At 36.4% G+C, this 26,936-nt stretch overlaps 1 protein-coding gene across 1 annotated transcript in view; it reads right to left on the reverse strand.

Annotated features, from left to right (window-relative positions):
- The window catches only part of LOC128211541 (uncharacterized), a 114,926-nt gene that overhangs the window by 58,835 nt on the left and 29,155 nt on the right, over positions 1–26,936 (reverse strand). The window contains exons 12-13 of the mRNA XM_052916448.1: positions 12,396–12,515; positions 6,030–6,113 (exon numbers count right to left, since the gene is read on the reverse strand). Coding sequence (XP_052772408.1) covers positions 6,030–6,113; positions 12,396–12,515 — 204 coding nt within the window. The remainder of the gene's footprint in view (positions 1–6,029; positions 6,114–12,395; positions 12,516–26,936) is intronic.

Consider the following 26,936-nt stretch of genomic DNA (forward strand, 5'->3'; position numbering starts at 1 on the left):
TGACCCTAGGGACCCCAAATGCAATCCCATGAAAGGTATCTATAAACTCTTCCTGTACACCAAGTTTAGTCAAAATATGTCATCCCTAATTTAGTTTCAACCGTTTTTCTATTTTTAGTAACAGTGACCTTGACCCTAGGGACCCCAAATGCAATCCCATGAAAGCTATCCATAAACTCTTCCTATAGATCAAGTTTGGTCAAGATATGTTAACCCTAACTGAAGTTAGTCAGTTTCAACTGTTTTTCTATTTTTAGTAACAGTGACCTTGACCTTGACCCTAGGGACTCCAAATGCAATCCCATGAAAGGTATCCATAAACTCTTCATATATACCAAGTTTAGTCAAGATATGTCATCCCTAACTAAAGTTATTCAGTTTCAACCATTTTTCTATTTTTAGTAACAGTGACCTTGACCTTGACGCTAGGGACCCCAAACGCAATCCCATGAAAGGTACCCATAAACTCTTTCTATAGACCAAGTTTGTTCAAGGTATGTCAACCCTTACTAAAGTTATTCAGTTTCAACCACTTTTCTATTTTTAGTAACAGTCACCTTGACCCTGACAATAGGGACCCCAAACGCAATCCCATAAAAGGTCTCCATAAACTCTTCCTATTGACCAAGTTTAGTTAAGATATGTCATCCGCAACTAAAGTTATTCAGTTTCAACCGTTTTTCTATTTTTAGTAACAGTGAACTTGACCTTGACCCTAGGGACCCCAAACGCAATCCCATGAAAGGTCTCCATAAACTCTTCCTATAGACCAAGTTTAGTCAAGATATGTCATCCCTAACTAAAGTTATTCAGTTTCAAACGTTTTTCTATTTTTAGTAACAGTGACCTTGACCCTAGGGACCCCAAACGCAATCCCATGAAAGGTACCCATAAACTTTCTATAGACCAAGTTTGATCAAGATATGTCAACCCTTACTAAAGTTATTCTGTTTCATAGGTGAGTTTGACGCTGCTCGGCCGCCCGCCCGCCTGCCCGAACAATGATGTTCGCCATTCTAATAACCAGGTTTCACTATGTGAAAACCTGGTTAATAAAGAAACTAACGGTTTATGATCCGTTTCTAGAACAAACTTTTAACAAAGTAAAGTTAATGCAAGACATTCTTTTTCAATTTGAGCATATCTTATTTTACATGTAACCTTTGTTCTGCTTCAGTTAGCAAACAAGACACAAACCTAATTGGTTTCCATGTATTTCCCTGCTATTGCCTAATAACTCCCCCAACCCAAATGAAGGAGAGTCTGTGGAGACCATTGTATCCTTATTAGGGACATACTAAGCCAAAACATTGGGAGAACTCCTCTTTCAATTTCTGGATGGACGATTCTTGAACTGACAGAACCACGAGTTCATGCACCTAGTGCGCCCCCCACCCCCCTAAAATAGTACAAGCTTACTTTTTACTTCAATATAGGATTTAAAAAAGTAATAAAATACACACAAAATGCACCATTTCTAACTAGATATAGCTAAAATTCTTAGGGATGTACCCAAACCTGCTTACCAACACTTCAAACCAAATCAATTTTGATTCTGAGGGAGTGGGCAAGTCAAAAGGATCAAAAGGATATGCCCCCTAAGTTATGCCCCTCTAACGACAAATACAAGTTAAAATCGACCCCTGTTAATGACTTAGATCTTATTAAATTGGGGCCCAGTTCTAAAACAAGGATCATACTATCATTAGAGCATGGCAAACCATCTCAATCTGGTGTTTGAGGAAAGCTGGTATAATGTCAGTTAATTTCTGAATATATATTTGTTTTTCATGTTTTGCAAAAATGTCAAATGTACGTCCAACAATATGCCTCCTAGGCACGGCTTTGTCCGAAACATGTCTAAGTAATAAGAAATGCATTAATTATTAATGGTTGCACAAAGTTTTCATGAAAATGAAGTGAAACATTAAAAAAAAACACTAAAGGGGCCATCTATCGTACATGTCGATAGCAATTTTACACTAAAGTTTGCTGGTACTAGGACAAACTTATCTTGAGTAATTGTGGTGACAAAGTTTTCATTATACTGTTGATTGAGACCTTGAGCTACTGACACCAAAAACAATGTTTGGTATCTGGTGAAAGATTCTTTTTCTCCATTCAAATAGTTAACAGGGAGCTTCTTCCCTTGCCGACAAGTTTTCAACAAATAAGAATTACTTCCAAACAATAGGTAACACGTGCAGCACAAAACTGGTACAGTATAACAGGTCAAAAACAAAACATTTCCTGTCTCATTTATGCCAAAACCATGTAAACTGAAGTAAAACATAAACATTGCGCAATAGGACGTCCACCAAGAATGACGTTAGATTACCGCTGTAATGAGTACTACAGATACAAATCTACCATAAGTCTTCTGTAGGTTTGGTATCAGATGAAAGGGAATGTAAGAGACAGACCATGTTCCTTCAAGCCCTGTAAAACAATACTGAGAGAAGACCGTTATATTGCTACAATGTCAAAACTTAACCTGTTCATGTCAAGCAAAGGGTTAGCTGAGGTCACCTCAGGAATGCTTCTGGTACGAGAGTTTGATATAGAACCATCTGTAAAAGCCATGCTCAGTTTCATGGATGTTGTCCTTACATTGGAATACCTTTAATGTTAAGGCATTAACAGGCTTGTGTCGTATGAGAATTAATTTGCGATGGGTCCGTCGGCAGTGTAACAACTATCTCTTTATGGATGAATCTTGATTCAACCTTTTCTAGCCAATGGACAGGCGCGTGAATGAACAAGAACTGATGAAAGACTCGATCCTGAAAGCATCATTTAGCATGATTGTTACAGCGGCGATAGTGTTATTGTCTGGGCGACAGTGCTTTTGTCTGGCCAGCAATTTGTCAACATTGAAAAACTGAGCTCCATACCATTGCTGGGAGCAGTGTGATATTGCAGTGAAATTGTCGAGCCAATTCCGATACCATTTCTGCGTGCAGGTCATGCAATGCTGTTTCAGCAAGATAATGCCTGTCCACATACTGCTAGACACACACAGGCTGTCATTCACAGGAACAACGTTGCCATTCTCGAATGACCTGCTAGATCTCCAGACTTTTCCCCATTGAACACATGTGGGACTACCTTGGGCAGAAGGTCAGAGAATGTAATGACTTTAATGATGAACATGACCTTGACCCTGTGTAGCGAAAAGAATGAAACATAATTCCACTACAAACAGTAAGAAAACTGATTGCAAGCATGCAAAGAAGGGGCACCGCTGTACAAGCTGTTAATGGAAGTCATACCCGAAGTCAACAACATATTCACTACGCTGCGATTTTTTAACTGGACCCCTTATAGAACTCAAAAGTCATAAATTACATCAATTAACTGCTATTTTTTTTTAAATTGTTTAAATTGAAGTGATAACTAGCTTTGAACGAGAACTCCGTGAATTGGATGTGTCGCCTGACAATTATTTACTTTTGACATATAGCTGTTAGATTGGCATGTTGCCATTTAACTTTCAAGCGTAGGTGGCATTTGAACTGAAGGTAAAAACGTTAAGCCCGACAAAAATTAACAACAAAAATTAACAAAGGGCAACAACTCTAAAAAATATGGTAGCAAGAGTTACGGTTTTTAAGCACTGCACTTGCCCTCAATGAGATCTTATAATCTACCTATTAAGTTTCAGGTTGATACCTCTTATAGTTTACAATATATGCCCCTAACAAAATTTAAGCTTGAAAATTAACAAAGGGCAATAACTCTAAACATATAGATGCAATAGTTATGGTTCTTGTGCACTGCACTTGCCCTCAATGAGATCTAAGTTTTAAGTTGATACCTCTTATATTCTTCAAGATATGCCTCAGACAAAACTTTAAGCATGAAAATTAACAAAGTGCAATTACTCTAAAACTAAGAAAGCAAGAGTTACTGTTATTGTGCAGCGCACTTGCCCTCCATGAAATCTATCTATATATAAAGTTTCAAGTTGATAACTCTTAGCCCGGACAAAACTTTAAGAATGAAAATTAACAAAGGGAAATTACTCTTAACCTAAGAAACCAAGAGTTACTGTTATTGTGCACTGCACATGCCCTCCATGAGTTCTATCTACATATGAAGTTTCAAGTAGATAACTCTTATATTCTACAAGATATGCCTCAGACAAAACTTTTAAGCATGAAAATTAACAAAGGGCAATTACTCTTAAACTAAGAAACCAAGAATTACTGTTATTGTGCGCTGCACTTGCCCTCCATGAGATCTATCTACATTATGAAGTTTCAAGTTGATAACTCTTATATTCTACAAGATATGCCCCGGACAAAACTTTAAGCATGAAAATTAACAAAGGGCAATAACTCTGATAATATGGAAGCAATAGTAACAGTTCTTGTGCACTGCACTTGCCCTCAATGAGATTTATCTACATATAAGATTTCAAGTCGATATCACTAATAGTTTACGAGATATGCCCCGGACAAGTGAAAACGTGACGTGACTGCCATCGGCGCCGCTGACAAAAGTAACCCCGATATGTCGCCTTTTCAAGCTACACAAAAAGCAATTGTCTCCCCCATTGTGTGGTCATAGGGGAGAATTAATCAATTATGGACATGAAATTTGTACTTTTGAGTTTTGGACTGAAAACGAACAACCAGGGGTCATCTACTGGTCATGAACAACCTGCATTGAAGTTCCTGGGTTCAAGCATCCTTATTGAGCAGAAAAAAGTGTGATGTACGGACTGGTGACCAAGAAGTTGTTTTTAACCTGGAGGTCACTGTGACCTTGACCTACTCACCCCAAAATCAATAGGGGTCATCTTATAATCAAGACCCACAAACAAACCAAGTATGAAGGTCATCATGGCCGGGGCCCAAGCGTTCTTTATTCAGCAGAAACCGTAATTTTACCTCAAGGTCACAGTGACCTTTTTCGGAGAAAATCAATAAGGGTCTGTTACTAGTCATGAGCAACAGGCATACCAAGTATGAAGTTCCTGGATGCCGGCGTTCTCAAGTTATTGAGTGAAAACCTTGGAATCAGATGCTACCTATATTGTGACCTTGACCTTTGACCTACTGATCTCAAAATCAAACAGGCAAAAACAATAGAAGAGGGGAGACATAATAAATGGTGGTATGTAACTGAGTTTCTTATTAATGCTATTTACTTAAACATAGAAATGACAGGTTGATTAAGACAATTTTGCTATACTTTTTTCCTTGAGTATTCTATTTTCTTTTTAATTGGCTGTATTACCAATAAATCAGTCCTTTGGTATTTTTAAATAAACTGGTATAGTTATTAATTTTTTAAATATATCTCATAATACTTATGTAAGTTCCAATGTACAATTTACTTTAGTTTGAAATACAATTCACCATTCTTAAAATTTAATAAGCTTCTGTAAGAAATCTTCATTCTTTCATTCATAAAATGCACATGTTTTGTTTCTTTGTTTTTTGGGGTCAACTCAATTATGAGCCTTGAGAAAATTAACACTTAAACCTCAGTGTGTGTTTACCACGTGATAAATTGCGTCATAAATGCTACGTCGGAAGGCAATATTTTGCTTCAAATAAAAACTTTAAACAAAGATAACTTTACTATTTCTTCACCATTTTAGATGAAACATAGCGCAGTCAACGCCGCTTACGGAGCCCCGAATTCAGTCTTTTACCAGAGTTTGATTGGGAGTTTTGTTTCTAAAAACATTTCGACAAACCTTTTCCAAATACAGCCGTCTGACAGAGCACTGTCAAAACATTATTATGGAAACAGGTTTGTTAAAGTGTTTGAGGAAACTATTCACCAAATCAAACTTCAGTAATGAAATTAAGGCGGGGCTCTTTAAGCCGCAGAGACTGCCCTTTGTTTCATTTAAAATGGTGTAGTAAAAGAAAAGTTATCTTTGATTTAAGTCTTCATTTTATGCAAATTGTTGCCTTCCAACGTAGCATGTATGACGTAATTTATCACGTGGTATACACACACTGACCCTGTGTCATTGTAAATTGTTGAAATATCATCATAATGCATCTTACCATCACATCCAGTCTGTTTTACAGGGACAGAAGGAATATCTTGGATTTCATGCAATTGTTCTCCCTCACGCCAATTTTGGTCATCTGATTAAAAATAAAAACAAGCAAAAAATTTCAGAAGACATACTCTAATTTCAAAATAGATCCCTTTACAACAAAACAAAAAAATTTCTTTAACAATTAAAATGATTTTGATAAATTTCGTAGAGAAAAGAAACTGATTCTACAGCAAAGACATAAATCAAAATACAATAGTAAATTAAAAAGTAAACTAGAGATTGCTTTTTTGAAAAAGCGCTTGTCTCCCCTATTGTGTGGTCGTAGCTGAGAAAAAATAAATGATGGACATGAAATTTGTAACTTTGGACTGGAGACAAACCAACAGTGAAGTTTGGTTTATTCGATTATATTAAATAGTGAAGAGAAGAAAGTGTTGTTGATTAATCATGGAAAATGTAAACGAAGTTTGCATTGTATGAAGTTCCTGGGGGCAAGCGTTATTCAATTATTGATCGGAAACCATTTTTCAGCTCACAGTCATCGTGACCATGACCTTTTACCTACTGATCACAACATCAATAGGGATCATCTACATAACCAACTTGCATACCAAGTATTAAGTTCTTGGGTGCAAGTGTTCTTTAGTTACTGAGCGGTAACCATTTCTTCAACTCAAGGTCATGGCAACCTTGACCTTTGACGTACTGATCTCAAAATCAATAGGGGTCATCTACTAGTCATGACCGACTAGCGTACCAAGAATGAAGTTCCTGGGTACAAGCGTTCTTAAGTTATTGAGCAGAAACCATTTTTAAGCTTAAGGTCACCGCCAACGTATCATTTTTTACCTGAAGGTAACCTTGACCTTTGACCTTTTGATCTGAAAATCAATAGGGGTCATCTTCTAGTCATGAACAACTAGCTTACCAAGTATGAAGTTCCTGAAACCAAAGGATCTTTAGTTATTGAGCGGAAACTTTTTCTTCACTTCAAGGTCATGGCAACCTTGACCTTTGACCTAGTGATCTCAAAATCAATATGGGTCATCTTCTAGTCATGACCAACTAGCATACCAAGTATGAAATTCCTGGTTGCAAGCGTTCTCTAGTTATTGAGCGGAAACAGTTTCTTCACCTCAAGGTCACGGTGACCTTGACCATTGACCTACTGATCTCAAAATCAATAGGAGTCATCTACTAGTCATGAACAACTATGAAGTTCCTGGGTACAAGCTTTCTTTAGTTATTGAGCAGAAACCATTTTTAAGCTTAAGGTCACTGCCAACATAACATTTTTTACCTGAAGGTAACCTTGACCTTTGACCTTTTGATCTCAAAATCAATAGGAGTCATCTAATAGTCATGAACAACTAGCATACCAAGTATGAAGTTCCTGGACCCAAAGGATCTTTAGTTATTGAGTGGAAACCGTTTCTTCACCTCAAGGTCACGTTGACCCTGACCTTTGACCTAGTGACCCCAAATTCAATAGGGGTCATCTACTAGTCATGACCAACTAGCATACCAAGTATGAAGTTCCTGGGTCTAAGAGTTCTATAGTTATTGGGCGGAAACGAAGTGTGACGTACTGACTGACTGACTGACAGACTGATGGACTGACTGACGGACAGGGCAAAAACAATATGTCTCCCCATGAATGGGGGAGACATAAAGATATTACACGCAAATGATTTTTACATGGAAGGTCACCACGACCTTGACTATTGACCTTGTTACCCCCAAAACAATTGGGATCATCTAGACATCATGACCAACCTCACTTCAAAGTTTGGTGAACCTAGATCAAAGCATTCTCCTGATATTGCACGGAAATATTTTTTTACATTAGAGGTCACAGCGACGTTGACCTTTGACCTTGTGACCCCCCAAAATATAGGAGTTTTCTAAACCTCATGATCAACCTCCCTACCAAGTTTGGTGAACCTAGGTCAAACCATTCTCAAGATATTGAGCGGAAATGTTTTTTACATTGGGGGTCGCCGCGACCTTGACCTTTGACCTAGTGACCCCAAAAACAATAGGGATCTTCTACACCTCATGACCAACCTCCCTACCAAGTTTGGTGAACCTAGGTCAAACCGTTCTCAAGATTTTGAGCAGAAATGTTTTTTATATTGGGGGTCGCCTCGACCTTGACCTTTGACCTAGTGACCCCAAAAACAATAGGGATCCTCTACACCTCACGACCAACCTCCCTACCAAGTTTGGTGATCCTAGGTCATGCGGTTTTCCAGGTATCGATCGGAAACGAAGTGTGACGTACGGACGGACTGACGGACTGACGGACTACCGGACTGACGGACAGGGCAAAAACAATATGTCTCCCCCAGAGAGGGGGAGACATAATGAATGAATGAATGATTGAAGGAATGAATAAATAAATTAATAAATAAATTGATTAATTAATTTATTTAATTAGTTACTTTTAAATGAATGGATGAATAAATGAATTAATCAATGCAATAAATCATAATTTTATAAAATATTATGCAAAATAATACACTAACCAAATAAACAGTTTTAATTGCATGAAACTGAATATTCACAGAATTCATATTACTTTAATTTCTATACATGTTATCATCATAGATCTTAATGCTTTGTTCATAAGCCATTCCCATGATAAGCCATATTTGTACAACAACCAATCAGAATCTCAGAACCAAATTTGAAATAGAGGTGGCCATTTTGTTGGAATTACAGCAGGAAGGGTTGGATGTTTTTAAAGGAATTAATGAATTTACACAAATAACAACCATTGATAATTAAAGGGATAAATTAAATAAATTTATGATATAACTATCATAAGATCAAGATCAGATGAACAAGGACTATGATTTGGAATATGACAATCCAATCATTTGATGTTTTGTAAAAGATGACATGCAATACTGGTGAGTTCTTATAATATTATGATCTTATATTTAATTTAGTTGTTTATCAATTACTTAAAAACCTCAGTGACTATTTTGGATTGATTAGAATATCTTTCAAAATTTGCAGAATGTTTTTCCATTCGCCTTATTCCAGAAGCCCATAATGCTTTGCGACAAAGGTGACTTCCAGTTTATTTCCGCATTCAATTTCCTAGTTAATGATACGAGTGAAAGCCGGCCAGAAAGGAAGAGCATAATTGGCAAAATAGATTGATAGGTGCGTAAAACATGTTAGGAACATCAGTTTATACATTTTTCTATAAATTTATACCATTTTGTGTAAATGTCAATGAAGTTTTCGACGCTTATACCCAACTTCAGTACACACTTAAGTGGGTGGGGCAAAGTAACAAATATAATGGTAAAGACTTTCAAAGTAGTTCTCAAAGACTTCAAATACACATATCATGTTACTTTAGTATTTTTAAAGCCAATAAGCTTAGGTATCGTTAGCGTACTGTAGGCCAAATATTCTTGGCCCAAATTAAAACAGCCTTGAGATTTAAATGAAACTTGGTACACATACAAAATTCCAGAAACAATAGGCTCATGTCCAGCAAGATCATACATAATATTTCAAGACTTGAATGATTAAATACATCTGCTGCTATGTATTTTAATTTTCATAACTAAGATTGTTCATCATTGTAAATACAGTGCTCAAGTTTAAGGCTGCATTCTCACAGACTGACCGTTTTGACAAAAAAATGTCTGAAAACCAGTGATATAAGATTGCTGATAGAAGATCAGGAAACATTTTCACATATCTTGACTGTTTTGACAAAAAATGTCTGAAAACCAGTGATATAAGATTGTTGATAGAAGATCAGATAACATTTTTACATATCTTTGTTTGAAAATTGATATTTATGGTTAGAAGCGTTACTAATGCTTTAAGAAAATGGAGTCGTTTGACAGTGTTTCAAACAACTGAGATCTGTTCTATTGTGAATCATTTTATATGATTGACTGAAATGAAGGCAATGATACCAAAATCAGTTAATCTGTGAGATTGCAGTTTTAAAGGTGCAGGTCCGTCAAGGTCAGTTGGCAGGAGATCTCATCAAATTTAATGAAGAATCATACATTCAATGATGCAATTCAACTTAATCATTTTGTTGAGAATCAGCATATGATGAACACCATGAGCTCTGATTTTATTGCTTTTTTATGACAAATTTATCATTTCTGTAGAAAATGTCTGATACTATCATACAAATTATAGCAAAACAAACAAAAAATGGTTGTACAGAATTAATATTTATTTAAATATCTATAAAAAGACTTGTTAATATAATAAAACATTATGATGCACATTGTAAATGTAAAACATAACTTAAGTACAAGGACATATAAAACATTTCATTATATATATTTATATGATTATTGAATAATCATAATTATCTATGATAATAATAATAATAATAATAATAATAATAATAATAATAATAACTACAGCTGTCACAGGAGTGACGAATACCCCCAAATGCCGCCTGGATACAGGAATGGCAAACCATTCCTTTAAAAAGAGGCCATAACTCCAAGGTTATTGCACACTGCATCTTCTTTTATCATGTATGTATTGTTTTATTTAAATCTGTTGAGTAATTTAGAAGTTACACTGCTGACAAGAAAAACTAGCCTTTCATGAGTTATCTTCCGGAAACCGTTTTTCTATTTTGAGTAACAGTGACCCTGACCTTGGCCCCACCAGCCCCAATATCGAACTTGACCTATATCTTCTGATGTTACACCTACGTACCAAACTGTATCTTCTGATGTTACACCTGTGTACCAAAAATTGTTCAAATCTGTCCAGCCTTTCATGAGTTATCGTCCGGAAACCGTTTTTCTATTTTTAGTAACAGTGAGCTTGACCTTGGCCCCACCAGCCCCAATATCGAACTTGACCTGTATCTTCTGATGTTACACCTGTGTACCAAAAATTGTTCAAATCTGTCAAGCCTTTCATGAGTTATCGTCCGGAAACCGTTTTTCTATTTTTAGTAACAGTGACCTTGACCCCACCAGCCCCAATATTGAACTTGACCTGTATCTTCTGATGTAACACCTGTGTACCAAAAATTTTTAAAATCTGTCTAGCCTTTCATGAGTTATCGTCCGGAAAACATGAAAACGGACAGACCGACCGACCGACAAGCTCACTCCTATATACCCCCTCAAACTTCATTTGTGGGGGTATAATAAACAATATTAAGTATAAATATTGATTTCAAACATTTAGAATATGCTTTCATGTGGTTTTAAAGAGACTAAAGTATCAGTGAATAAAAATTGATATTCAACAATTTCACATTTTAACACAGCAATAAAAGGTCATAATGATTTTTTTGATTTTTTGCAATAAAAGTAATAAGAGTAAACTTGATTGCTATTTATGTGATCTATTTTTTGTTTGGATTTTAATAACATCAGAAGTTGTTAGGGGGGAAGACATCAGTTTTGAGAGCAAATACTGAAAATAATGGCTTCTTAACGCTGCATTTAAAAAAACAAAACCTGAAGCTCTTTTCACAAAAGTTGTGGGGGGGTTTCTGGCTAAAACTGCACAAAAGTTCGCAAAATATGTTTTTTTAGTAAAAACGCAGTGCTTCGCTAAAGCTGTGTTTTTCCCCCCAAAAGGCACAAAGCTTTGTGAAAGCACAGCTTTCCGCAAAAGTTGCGCTTTTTCAAACCAAAATCGCAGCTTTTGCGAAGAGCTGCGCTTCTTCGAACCAAAAACGCAGCTTTTGCAAAGAGCTGTGCTTTTTTGGCCAATACCGCGCAAAGCTTCGCAAAAGCTGCGCTTTTTCTAACAAAAAACGCAGCTTTTGCAAAGAGCTGCGCTTTTTTGGCCATCAATACCGCACAAAGCTTCGCAAAAGCTGCGCTTTTTCAAGCAAAAAGCGCAGCTCTTGCGAAACCTGCGCTATTTTAAACAAAAAAAACAGCTTTTGCTAAGAGCTGTGCTTTTTGAGGCATAAAGCTTCGCAAAAGATGCGCTTTTTTGGCCAATACCGCACAAAGCTTCGCAAAAGCTGCGCTTTTCTGGTAAAAACGAAGGAGCTTCGCAAAAGCTGTGCTTTTTCAGTGAACAATTTAAAAGCTTCGTAAAAGCTGCGCTTTTTTGGCCAATACTGCATCGTTTTGCAAAGCTTTTAGCAGCGTTTTGCGAAGCTTTTTTGGCACAGTGAGATTACTTTGTGGTATTCAGCTTAAAAGCAAAACAAGTGAAACAGGTATGTGTTATGCATGTGATAAAAATAACCTGACACGCATCTTCAAATACTGTAATACACTATTTTATTCATCTTTTCCAGAAAATATGTAAGATAGGGAGCATCCGGCATTTTCTAAATTGTGTATATAAGACAATGAGTGACAGATTCAATATATATTTTTTAAATAACCTTGTGAATTGCTGTGTCCCCTGGGTAGTGTTTCCTGTGTAGCCCCACTTGCATCATCATCTTCAGGAGTAGGAGGGGGCATTCTCCAGCCAGATGTTGTTGTGGCTATCTGACTGGGTTCTGTCAAAAGTCAATGAACATTTTAAATCCATCATTCTTTTATCATACATAAATATTCTGGATATATCAATTGTATCAAGTGTGACTCAATAATACCAGATATCTAGCTAAAAGGTAAAACATACAACATAATATTGATAGGATGATGGCAGATAATTATTTATTCGTAAAGTAATTTCCAGGAAAAATAAACCTTTCAGTACAATGCATTAAAACTTACTAACTGAAGTACCACATAGTTTACAATTTGTTTAAGTTAAGCAGTTGTTTCGTATTTTTCATTAAAAAAGATTACTGGGTATGTCTACCTAGGAGAATTCATTCCTTATGCCTGATTGGCTAGTTGGTGTTATCACATGATATTATCGAGTAAGGTTTATAGCTTAATTATGTCAACCTCAAAAGTAAGCCATCGTAGCTCAGTGGATATGATGCTGGACTGCAATTTTGACGACACAGGTTCGAACCCGGTCTCCGACACAATTTTTATTTTACATTTTGGTACTTTTTTTTTTTACAATTATGATATCAAAGCGTAACAATTTCTATTAAATAATTGTCCTGAGATTTGTTATAGTAAAAAACTTTTTTTGGTGCCAATCTGGTGTACAGTCCCTTTAAGATATTGATATTAATGCAATTTTGGTATTAATTTCAAACATGTCAAATTTCTGTCTTCTGATAAAAATCAAACATTCTTCTGATAAATCATGAAGTTACATATTCTGTATGGAACTATTTGGCAAATTTCACAATGAGATTATTGACAGTCATCATGTTAATGTCACACTGAGTTATAAAACATTTCATTATTTTAAACATCAAAATTGATTATATATTTTTTTCTCAAATTGATTGAATTAGGATTTCTCTACAAGTCCACATGTGGAAATCTTAGTTTCTTATTACTATATATTGTAATGGTCTAGTAGTTACATTCATAGTCTTTGAAATATTACAGGCATCTGCTAGACTTGTTCTTAATTACTGGACATACTGTATCTTCCATAATTAATTGAATGAAACTTGGTGAGCAGTTGTCCTTCTTAGATCAAAGCATATAACTGAAAGGTGTGAATTAGATTCTTATGAGTTCTGGTCTGAAGGTAAAGACAATAGAAGGTTACATTAGGGGCTGGTATGAATGAAGTTTGATAAGCTATTTTGTATGGTTGGTTTATACTTATATGGGCGTGGCCTAAGGAGAAAATGTATGTTGTATTGTAAGTTTTAATCAGTTCTTGTTAGGGAGTGGAAAGAAAAGGTTAAGATACCTCTCACAATAAAGCGAGTTTATATATGAATAAAATATGGAAATGTATTTGGAGTTACGTATTAATAACTAATAGTTTGGGGACGAAAACCCTGCCTGGTGACATAAACATCCACAGTCAAAATAACACAAGTTGTTTTATCTGACAAATTGGCATTATTTTGAAAATCAATATAACAATCATAGCCCTGCAATGACTGCTTGTTGCTTGTATTTGACACCATACTTTTTGTCTATACTCTGACAGAACTTCCTGTCTGCACTCTGACAGGACTCCTTGCCTGCACCCTGACAAAGATTCTGGCCTGCAACCTGACAGGAATTCCTGCCTGCACCCTGACAAAGGTTCTGGCCTGCAACCTGACAGGAATTCCTGCCTGCACCCTGACAAAGGTTCTGGCCTGCACTCTGACAGGAATTCCTGCCTGCACCCTAACAAAGGTTCTGGCCTGCACTCTGACAGGAATTCCTGCCTGCACCCTGACAAAGGTTTTGGCCTGCAACCTGACAGGAATTCCTGCCTGCACCCTGACAAAGGTTTTGGCCTGCAACCTGACAGGAATTCCTGCCTGCACCCTGACAAAGGTTCTGGCCTGCAACCTGACAGGAATTCCTGCCTGCACCCTGACAAAGGTTCTGGCCTACACTCTGACAGGAATTCCTGCCTGCACCCTGACAAAGGTTCTGGCCTGCACTCTGACAGGAGTTCCTGCCTGCACCCTGACAAAGGTTTTGGCCTGCAACCTGACAGGAGTTCCTGCCTGCACCCTGACAAAGGTTTTGGCCTGCAACCTGACAAGAATTCCTGCCTGCACCCTGACAAAGGTTCTGGCCTGCAACCTGACAGGAATTCCTGCCTGCACCCTGACAAAGGTTCTGGCCTACACTCTGACAGGAATTCCTGCCTGCACCCTGACAAAGGTTCTGGCCTGCACTCTGACAGGAATTCCTGCCTGCACCCTGACAAAGGTTTTGGCCTGCACTCTGACAGGAATTCCTGCCTGCACCCTGACAAAGGTTTTGGCCTGCAACCTGACAGGAATTCCTGCCTGCACCCTGACAAAGGTTCTGGCCTGCAACCTGACAGGAATTCCTGCCTGCACCCTGACAAAGGTTCTGGCCTGCACTCTGACAGGAATTCCTGCCTGCACCCTGACAAAGGTTCTGGCCTGCACTCTGACAGGAATTCCTGCCTGCATCCTGACAAAGGTTCTGGCCTGCACTCTGACATGAATTCCTGCCTGCACTCTGACAGGAATTCCTGCCTGCACCCTGACAAAGGTTCTGGCCTGCACTCTGACAGGAATTCCTGCCTGCACCCTGACAAAGGTTCTGGCCTGCACTCTGACAGGAATTCCTGCCTGCACCCTGACAAAGGTTCTGGCCTGCACTCTGACAGGAATTCCTGCTTGCACCCTGACAAAGGTTCTGGCCTGCACTGTGACAGGACTTCTGTTTGCACACTGGTGTTGCAATAACAATGAAAACATATTGTTTGCATACTGATCAGACATATGGTATTGCCTGCATAGTCACTGACAGGACTTGATACAGTTGCGTAAACACTGACAGCATTATTTTGATAAGTTGCCGAAAAAATTTGATACAAATGCTTGCACAATGAGAGCACTTATAGTGCAGTTGCCTGCACACTGATAAGATTTGATACAGTTGCATGCACACTGACATGACTTGATACAGTTGCCTGCACATTGACAGGACTTGATAAGTTGCCAGCACATTGACATAACTTGATACAGTTGTGTGCTCACTGACAGGACTTGATACAGTTGCCTGCACGTGAACAGGACGTGATAAGTTGCCAGCACATTGACAGAACTTGATACAGTTGTGTGCTCACTGACAGGACTTGGTACAGTTGCCTGCACGTGAACAGGATTTGATACAGTTGCCTGCACATTGACATGACTTGATACAGTTGCTTGCACATTGACAGGACTTGATACAGTTGCCTGCACATTGACAGGACTTGATACAGTTGCCTGCATATTGACAGGAATTGATACAGTTGTATGCACATTGACAGGACTTGATACAGTTGCCTGCACATTGACAGGACTTGATACAGTTGCCTGTACACTGACAGGACTTGATACAGTTGTATGCACACTGACAGGACTTGATATAGTTGTGTGCACACTGACAGAACTTGATACAGTTGTGTGCACACTGACAGGACTTGGTAAGTTGCCTGCACATTGACAGGACTTGATACAGTTGTGTGCACACTGACAGGACTTGATAAGTTGCCTGCACATTGACAGGACTAGATACAGTTATGTGCATACTGACAGGACTTGATACAGTTGCCTGCACATTGACAGGATTTGATACAGTTGTATGCACACTGACAGGACTTGATACAGTTGCCTGCACATTGACAGGACTTGATACAGTTGCCTGCACATTGACAGGACTTGATACAGTTGCCTGCACACTGACAGGACTTGATACAATTGTATGCATACTTACAGGACTTGATACAGTTGTATGCATACTTACAGGACTTGATACAGTTGTATGCACACTGACAGGACTTGATACAGTTGTATGCACACTGACAGGACTTGATACAGTTGTGTGCACACTGACAGGACTTGATACAGTTGTGTGCACACGGACAGGACTTGATAAGTTGCCTGCACATTGACAGGACTTGATACAGTTGTATGCACATTGACTGGACTTGATACAGTTGTATGCACATTGACAGGACTTGATACAGTTGTATGCAGATTGACAGGACTTGATATAGTTGTATGCACATTGACAGGACTTGATACAGTTGTGTGCACACTGACAGGACTTGATAAGTTGCCTACACATTGGCAGGACTTGATACAGTTGTATGCACATTGACAGGACTTGATACAGTTGTATGCACATTGACAGGACTTGATACAGTTGCCTGCACATTGACAGGACTTGATAAGTTGCCAGCACATTAACAGAACTTGATACAGTTGTGTGCTCACTGACAGGACTTGATACAGTTGCCTTCACGTGGACAAGATTTGATACAGTTGCCTGCACACTGACAGGACTTGATACAGTTGCTTGCACATTGACAGGACTTGATACAGTTGCCTGCACATTGACAGGACTTGATACAGTTGCCTGCACACTGAGAGGACTTGAAACAGTTGCCTGCACACTGACAGGACTTAATACAGCTGCCTGCACACTGACAGGACTTGATACAGCTGCCTGCACATTGACAGGACTTTGTGTAGTTTTTTTATACAAATGTGTACACACTGACGCGACTTGATAAATTGCCTGTACAATGACATTGCTTGAAGCATGTGGTTGCTAAAGATGCCAGCACTGAGTTTGAACTTCATTGATGAGCTTAAACAAGAACATCTTCAATATTTTCCCTACATAAGTCTTTTGGAAACTTATAAAAATATAATCTTACTTTAACAATAATGATTTCTGTTTCCCGAATTGTTCAAATGGTCTAAATAGTAATGATATCTAAGCTCATGGACTCTCATGATCATTTTTTTTTAAATGCACCCAGTCTAATTTTTTTATATATTGATTAAAGTATAAAAAAATTATTGACCTTTATTATATATACATTTAAATACCACTGTTCCGAACACCTTTTATCCAAAATTATCACTATTTAAAAATTATTTTTCAGTCCCGATTTATTAAATTTTTAAATGATAATCTGAGATTGCTGTTCCGAAAAAAATCATATCTTATGGTCCCAATTTGGTACTTCAACCTTGACCTTTGACCCACTGACCTCAAAATCTTTAGGTTTCATCTTCTGATCATGACCAACAAGCCTACCAAGGTTTGAGGTCCCTTGGACTAAGCGTTCTTCAGTTATTGATCGGAAACCACAAGGACAGATTGACTGATTACTTTATGCTGCCCTTCAGGGGGCATTAAAAGATTCAATTCAATTTTGGTTTTGATAATCACATTGTATTCATTTATCTATTTTCTTACCCCATGGGAGACAACCAAAGTTTGACTGTCACAAAGTGAAGAGGTATTGTGGAGAATGTCAATGTTGGAATACCAATGACAAATGGAACACTGGGTCAAACTGTTTGACACCACATAGTTGAAGAAAAATGCACATTATTATATTGTTTACATGTTATAATAAAACAGATATAAACGTTGACATTTTAGGAGGAGCATTTTCGCCTTTTTGGTCTCTTCTTTTTGACTTACTCATATATTTTAGTTTTAATTTCTTTTTGTTTAAATACCGTACTCAGAACAAAGTTCAATTATTTTAAAGAAAACATTTCAAGACCATACTACATGTAACCCCTACGACATGTTACCAGAATAAGGTTGACCCTAATGCAGTCTATTTGCATATTGTTTTTATAAAATTGTATAGTTAAGTCATATTTTCTGCAAAACAAGATGGTGAACTACCGTATTATATTATGCATAGGACACACTTTTTTACCCCAGATTATCGTCTAAAAAAGTGCCTGCATCCTAAATCTATGCTATTAGGATTTTATCCGTTTTTCACAATATCCATTTCAGACCGAAAATGTTGGACCGGAGATGAAAGTGGTAATGGTAAGTACAGAAACTCAGTGTCCACCAAAGAATACAACTGATGTAGGTAAAATCATGCAAGTTTATATATTAAATGTTTACTTTAATCCTTTACTTCATGTAAACCTAAGCCATTTCAGGCTGCCAGTGTACAGTACACTCAACGAGTTAGACCCACTTTCCTCGCTCACTCCGAGGGATAAAGTCGGTGATCGCAGGTTTCCTCCGAGGGTAAAACTTGAGTCTAATCAGATAAGCAAGAAATCATTCTTGTTTAGAAGTTATTTATTTTTATGCTTATGCACATTGTTTAGCGTAAAAGATTCTTACATGTACCAACGTTTAATTTGTATTTATGTCCGTAAACGCCAATTGAATATTGTCTTGAATTATAAACATTGAATCATTAAAGTATATCCACTAAGTTATTGCATCATAAAGCAGTCGACTATTTACACGATTCTGAACCATGACCTCTGACGTCAAGCACGTGACCAATACAATGTAGAATATACTATGTATTATTGGTGGTTAAAAATAGCTATGACGTTTCATGGAATTTTCCACAGAAAACGAGGCAAGAAGGCCTTCAAAACCATGCACTGTGAACTTGGAACGCTTGTTTGACCTCCTGATTTTCCGAAAATGTGTAACCTAGAATTTCTCGGAAGAAATATGTGTATCAGTCATTAGCAAAAACATGTTTATAAGATACATGTGCAACTAGTGAAATACGACTGCATTCTTGTGGTAAGCTAACTTAATGCAAAACGGGCAGAGGAAAAAGAATAATAGCAATTTACTGGAGCCGTCGTAATCGGTTGAAAATTTTAATAAAATAAATAAAACTTTAGCGTAGATTCATAAATATAACTTTAGCGTAGATTCTTATCTAGTGTCCGCAGACTTTCGCGGAGTTAACCCCTCCGAGGAACGCCGAGTTCGTTATTCTTCGGTCGACTGATCACCCGCCGAGGGCCTTAATTTCAAACTCCGAGGAACGCGGACAGTTGATAAAATCATTTTGTTGTTAGATAGCGATAGCAAAAATCTGCGGAGGGAAACGGAAAGTGGGTCTTACTCGTTGAGTGTACTGTATGGCTTATCAGTTCATATCAGTACCCCTACTTCATAGGAGATTATTGATATTATTGGAATTTTTATCCCTCATGTATTACAAACCTATTTTCTTAGTATTTCTTTTGGTTTAATCAATAAGTCATCATGTAAGGTTTATAGAGAATTAAATTTCCAATCCAGTCATATAAATTTTATTTTGTTATCTAAATTATTTCCGTATGATATTCATAAATAAACAGAAAAATATGTCAAATTTGATGAAAATTAATTTTTATTACACTTATTTATCAAACATAACACAAAATATTATATAAACAACATATTTTTATAATTCATTTAATGCAACCTGAATTGAAACAAAGATGGACAGAATTAAAAAATAATTCACAACAAAGAAGCACGGTATATTTATATATATGAAACAGAAGAAAAAAAAACAAGAGGGCCAAATGGCCCTAAATCGCTCACCTGTCATATATTGCACATTCTTCCATTATATACAAATATTGAAAACCTAAGCCTATGAACACGGGGCGTGGCCAATTTTGACCCCAGTGCTAAAGTTTGAACAATCTTTATAGTGGTCCGATAAACAATGCTTCATACCAAATATCTAAGGCCTTCGCCTTTTGGTTTCGGAGAAGAAGATTTTATAAGTTTTCATCATATACATATATAAGGAAACCCATGACCGCCCGGGTGGGGCCATTTTATGACCCCAGGGCCAAAGATTGAACAATATTGGTACAAGTCAACTAGATGATATATCATGCCAAATATCTAAGCTCTTGTCACTACTTGATTTTACGTGTGTATCTATATATGTATATTTGTTATTAATTGTTGTATGTGGCCCATATTGAAAATTGGTATGTGTACTTAATATGTTATCCAGTTTAAATTAAGACCTTACTTGTCTTTGCGAGTTCGGAGAAGATTTTTTAAGTTTTTACTATAACACATATAGAGAAAACCCATCAGACCCGGGGTGTGGCCAATTTTGACCCCAGGGCCATAATTTGAACAAACTTTGTAGAGGTCAACTAGACGATGAATCATGCCAAATATCTCAGCTCTAAGCAACGTAAGTTCAGAGGAGATGATTTTTGAAGTTTTCACTATAAACATATAGAGAAAACCCATGACCCCCCAAGGGGGCGGGGCCAATTTTGACCCCAAGGCCATAATTTGAACAATCTTTGTAGAGGTCCACTAGACGATGAATCATGCCAAATATCTAAGCTCTAGTCCAAGTAAGTTCAGAGGAGAAGATTTTTGAAGTTTTAACTATAAACATATAGAGAATACCCTAACCCCCCGGGGCGGGGCCAATTTTGACCCCAAGGCCATAATTTGAACAATCTTTGTAGAGGTTCACTAGACGATGAATCATGCCAAACATCTAAGCTCTAAGCAACGTAAGTTCAGAGGAGATTTTTTTTTACTATAAACATATAGAGAAAACCCATGACCACCCAGGGGCGGGGCCAATTTTGACCCAAGGGCCATAATTTGAACAATCTTTGTAGAGGTCCACTAGACGATGAATCATGCCAAATATCTAAACTCTAGTCCAAGTAAGTTAAGAGGAGAAGATTTTTGAAGTTTTAACTATAAACATATCAAGTATACCCATGACCCCCCGGGGTGGGGCCAATTTTGACCCCAAGGCCATAATTTGAACAATCTTTGTAGAGGTCCACTAGACGATGAATCATGCCAAATATCTAAGCTCTAGTCCAAGTAAGTTCAAAGGAGAAGATTTTTGAAGTTTTCACTATAAACATATAGAGAAAACCCATGACCCCCCGGGGCGGGGCCAATTTTGACCCCAAGGCCATAATTTGAACAATCTTTGTAAAGGTCCACTAGACGATGAACCATGCCAAATATCTAAGCTCTAGTCCAAGTAATTTCAGAGAAGAAGATTTTTTAAGGTTTTCACTATAACACATATGGCAGATTTCACAAAAAAGGCAATTATTTGGCCCATTTGCTTTCATTTATTGTTATTGCATGTCAACGTCATATATACAACAATTGCCTTTCCCAACCCAATAAGAACACCTAATAGAAGTGATTTGTATTAAAATAATGAAAATATTGTGTTAAATAAGGTAAAAAAATGTAAAAATATGCCGATATTTAGGACAAAAAAGACAGAAATTCTTCCCGGTACCAATATACCACTTTTTTGAGGATGCTTTTCAGTAACATCTGGTAAGTATTTTATTCTTGTCTGTTGAATAATGTTTGCAAGAAATGTTAATTAAAACAATAATATATCTAAAATGATTGCATTTCGTTCGTAATATACTTAAATTTTCGGTAATTGCGCATGGTGATAACGTTACGGTAATCTGTCCTCGAATTGTTTAGTAACATTAGCAGACATGATCCACTGCTAACTGTTTTAAGCCTAAACACACCTTTATTAAATCACTGAAAACAAAGACTACGTGTCGGATAAAAACAGTATTGCATGTAACAAGAAATTGGTCATTCCCGATCATAAAGTTTTTTAGGTCTAAAAATGTGTTAATGTTACTCAAAATCGATTCTGTCCCATTTTAGCATGACGATAGCACCTTTTCTATTCGTGAATAATTTACACCGACTGAGGGTTAACATCCGGGTAGCGATTACTTTTATATTGGACTGGTTCACAGTTGACATTGAAATGATAAAAATAGTGGTGAATACCGTTGATAAAAACTTAATCCAAGTTTGGCTCATTCTGTCCTTCGATGTAACGTTAACATTATGTCACGCTAGCATTAAGACAAGCGCTTAATAAAGCAAGAAAATCGTTGAAATTTGATGACTTTCCCAGAGTCAATTATTCGAACATAACAATGTCGTCTGTAAACTATCGTTTGTAAGTATTCATTCATTAGGTACGTAGTTTATATTGAATTCATACCGCTTTTGTGTTTGATATCGTTATTTATTGGACAGAATTAAGAATTTTTGTGATTATCAATTGACCGTGTTTATCAATCATTTATATAGTTTGTTTTATACTGTATCAAGCTCAAACAGTCTGTGGTAGGTCTGTATTTTAATTTGTTGTGAAACATTCTGTCCAACTGCTAATGTGACATACTGCTAATGTTACTCATTCTGTTTTGTGGTAACACTAGCACATACTGCAATTAGCAATTTATAATATATATGTTTAATATCAAAGGTAATGATAATTGCACCATACTAGAGACATTTATATTACCACAACAAAACATTTATGTTTATAGCTTATCTGATCTGATATAAAAAGAAAACCTATGTTTGCAGAAAGCATTTTCTGTCTTGTTGTCCAATTAGGGTTTGTTTCAATAAATTTATTTGAGAAAAACGAAACAATCTTTATTTTTTGTCTGTGCAATCTGTTTTATAGATAAATGAACCATTTAGTGCAAGACAAAATACTTCTTTGGATCAAAATATTAAAAAAAAACAAGTTTTTACCGGCAATATTGTAACACTAGCACAAATGGTATGGTGATACAAAATTCTTTTTTTTATAAAAATGCATGAATAAATCATTGCAAATGTTCTAAAATATGATAGATAAGAAATTGCTGTAAAAGATTATGTTGAAATCACAAATCTGCAATAAATTTTAAAAATCAATATTCGCCGGGAACTTTTTGGTCACCAAAACGTGAAATCTGCCATATAGAGAAAACCCATGACCCCCCGGGGCGGGGCCAATTTTGACCCCAGGGCAATAATTTGAACAATCTTGGTAGAGGACCATTTGGTGATCCTACTTCCCATATATCAACGGCCTAAGCCTTGTGGTTTGGGAGAAGAAGATTTTTCCTTTTGGTTGCCATGGCAACCAGAGTTCTGCATGGAATTGAATTCTTTGAACAACTTTGATAGAAGACCACCCAAGGAACATCCCTATGAAGTTTTATTAATATTGGCCCAGCGGTTAAGGAGGAGATGTCTTTTAAGTAAATTGTTGACGGACGACGCACGACGGACGCCGGACTAAAGGCGATCACAAAAGCTCACCTGTCACTTTGTGACAAGGTGAGCTAAAAAAAAGTTGATCAACAGTCACAGTACGTATAACTTTCGGTTATTAATCACTACAATGAACAAATAAAGTTATTATTCAATTACTAAATGAGGCCTGCATGTTGTTGTTTACTAAATTTATATCGTTTATTCGATATTGATCACGCGCCTGACGTCACAGGTATCCCTTATATACATTTTATTTATTGTTTTTACCTTTTTATATGTTATAAATACTTTACCGACCTAAATTTTTCGGCTTCGATTTTGAAATTTTTCCGCTGCGTCCTATATCTTATATATTAAAGGTTTATACCCTTTTTTTTCACCATTTTTTTTTTTGCCTGCGTCCTATCTATGCGAGCGTCCTATACATAGTATAATACGGTTTTATAAGTTGTCTCTTGAATTGAACACATCTTTGAAAATATTTCCTTACCTCATATTTAGCTATTTTTTTATGAATTTAAGAAAACTGCTTCATATTTTTTTACATAGGAAAACTGCTAAAGAATTCTATATTTTCTGTTAACTGATGTTTATTTTGCCAGACATTATTGTGTTTTGTCTGATGATATCTGATAATGATTTAAATACAGACACAATCTGTACCTGTCTCTCTTTGTAGTCCTTGAAATTGAGAGGGTGCACGCACAATAAAACACATATAACTTTTCTTATTAGTGGTAAAAAACTTCAGAAATTGGATTAATGTCTCAAGTGTACCATACTTATTTTAATTAAAGTGTGTATTACAAGGCTAATACCTTATTATAATGAATAAATACACTAATTTAAGTATGTACACACATATACACATGTACAAGTTTTTGTCAACATGTAATATCTAAAAACTAGTTTAACTCACAAATTTCTAAAGCAATTATGGTATTTTTTAATTCAACAGTTCTGCCGGCTTTGTCTGTTGTGTTATACAAATAAAAAAAAAAATGTACTGGTTAGTTTCATATTTTCATAACTTCTAATGATTTGAGGCACTTTGTGGGCTAATCAAAAGGTCAACACGACAGTCATATTTCTTTATATTATACCTTACATAAATGGGTCCCTTCTTTGTGTATATAAAGTTGATCGGTCCGTATATTTATGTATTTTAATAAAATCCAGTTTTTATGACGTCAGCGGTCCATATCATGTTTTTTGCCAGTCTGGACCTCGCCAAAAATACAATATGGATTGCTGATGTCATATAATATTGACCGCTGTAGTCATAACAAGAGCTGTCACAGAGACAGCGCGCTCGACTATTCCGCCGCTTTTCAATGTAAGGATTGAAAAGTTTTGGCGAAACATGCATGGATCACTGTTAATTAGATTTCAATGCAATTGACATGGTGTGCTGAGATATTAACATAAATGTGGTTCCATGCAAAATATTAACGAGAATTTCTAAGTCTAATACCGTAAATGACTGGGTATAAGACGATAGGGGGTATTAGACGCAGGGAAAAAAATCTGTGAAAAATCCGAGAAAAAAAACTTAAAAGACGCATAGAAAAAATGTCAAAATCGTCCGGCATTTTCAGCCACCATGTTTGTTGACAGTGACAAAAAAAAAAAATTCGTGAAAATGGCGATGGTTATCTTTAAAACCATACAACCATACTGTCGAGAATGAAAAGTTATGTTATGCAAAAAATATTTTGACAGTGCCCAACTTTGCTTTTTTATATGTAAGTTTGATTATTGTTTAATTCAATTTATTATTCAAAATAATAATGAATACCGTAATTCACAAGAGTTCGGACACCATAAATTAATATTTGTTTTCGCTCTCCGAATACATAGAAAATTATCATTTTTACATCTTATTTACATGTTTGTTTAACCTGCCTTTTTTCTTCATGTTTGCTTTTTACCACTTATTAATTTATCCGTAGTAATCAATGGTCATAAACTTATTTATTACGCCTATAAGTGTAAATCCTTCATGAAGTTAATTAAAACACCTTTTTATACATGCACTGACTGAATAAACACATTCTATCGGCTTCAGATCAAAGAGTCACACTGTGTGACGTCACATAACTTACAGTTATACCCACGAGGATCTCGTGGAGAGCATGGACATTGCTATGCAGGATTAATGTATAACTGTACGATTATTGCTTCATATAGTCTATAAGTGTGGTACATGTTTAAAAGGTTATTAGCAGATCGTTTTACACACATGCCATGTCGATGTTTTCTTAATCCCTTGATTGCCCTTGTTGTTTGTTTAATCCTCAAATAAATATATCACACTTCCTTTTCAACAGGCAATAAATCGTTTAGGATGGGTAGTAACTTGTAAATTGTCACAGTGGTGTATACGGTTAGGTAATCTAGCCAGGCATTGTAAAGATAAAAATCAATAATCTTCGTCTGTGAAACTTGGTAACTATGAAAGTTATGATTGATGTCCTTTGGGTGCCCGAAAATTAGGTACGCAAAATAAATTATTTTGGGAAATAATTATGGGTGTCCAAATATTTAGAGTGTCCGAACTCTTAGGTGAATTACGGTAACTTTAATCGAAAAATATTTTTGTTGAAATTATAAACGTCTTACGATATACCGTATCCCGATCTTCAACTGGCGTTTTAACCCGTATATACTTGATCAATATGACGCGAGTAACATCCCTTTCTACATAAATCTAAAAAAACTCCCAGCTTGAAGTTGACCTCAGAAAAAAAGTTCAAAAAATTGTTACTGGGTATTATACGCAGGCATTTTTTTGCATCAAAATCTGAGGGAAAAAAGTGCGTCTAATACCCAGTCATTTACAGTAATAAAGGGCCATTATTTGCAAAATACAGTTATCTAACTTGGTTTTAATTAAGTTGGGTGGTTGAATACCATTGTATAAAGTCTCAATGCAATACATCAAATAGTTGCTGAGATATTATCCTATGTGTGCTAACATGCAAGACCTTAACCAGAATTTCTAAGTCCCATAATAAAGGGGCAAATATCATATATTATAAAAGATAGAGTTATCTAACTTGAACAAATAAGAAGGTTAAATAGATGGGAGCCTGTGTGTAAAGTTTCAATGCAATACATGATGTATTCTCTGAGGTATTGACTTAAAAGTGGTTACATACAAAACATTAACCAGAATTTCTATGTCGAATAAAAAAGGGGCCATTATTTTAATTTAATGCAAACTGGAGTTATCTTACTTGGTTATTTAAGTAGATTGGATGGTTGAGTACCATTGCATAAAGTCTCAATGCAATCTATGAAGTAATTGCTGAGATATTAACCTATGTGTGCTTACATGCAAAACCTTAACCAGAATTTCTAAGTCGAATAATAAAGGCCAATAATTTGCATTATATTCAAAAAAGTGTTGTCTGGGAAAACATATCTAATGTTTCGATGCAATACATGATTTACTGAGATATTGACTTAAATGTGGTTACATGCAAACCTTAACCAGAATTTCTAAGTCAAATAATAAAGGG

The sequence above is a fragment of the Mya arenaria genome, chromosome 12 (genome assembly GCF_026914265.1).
Source record: "Mya arenaria isolate MELC-2E11 chromosome 12, ASM2691426v1".
Classification (NCBI taxonomy): domain Eukaryota; kingdom Metazoa; phylum Mollusca; class Bivalvia; order Myida; family Myidae; genus Mya; species Mya arenaria.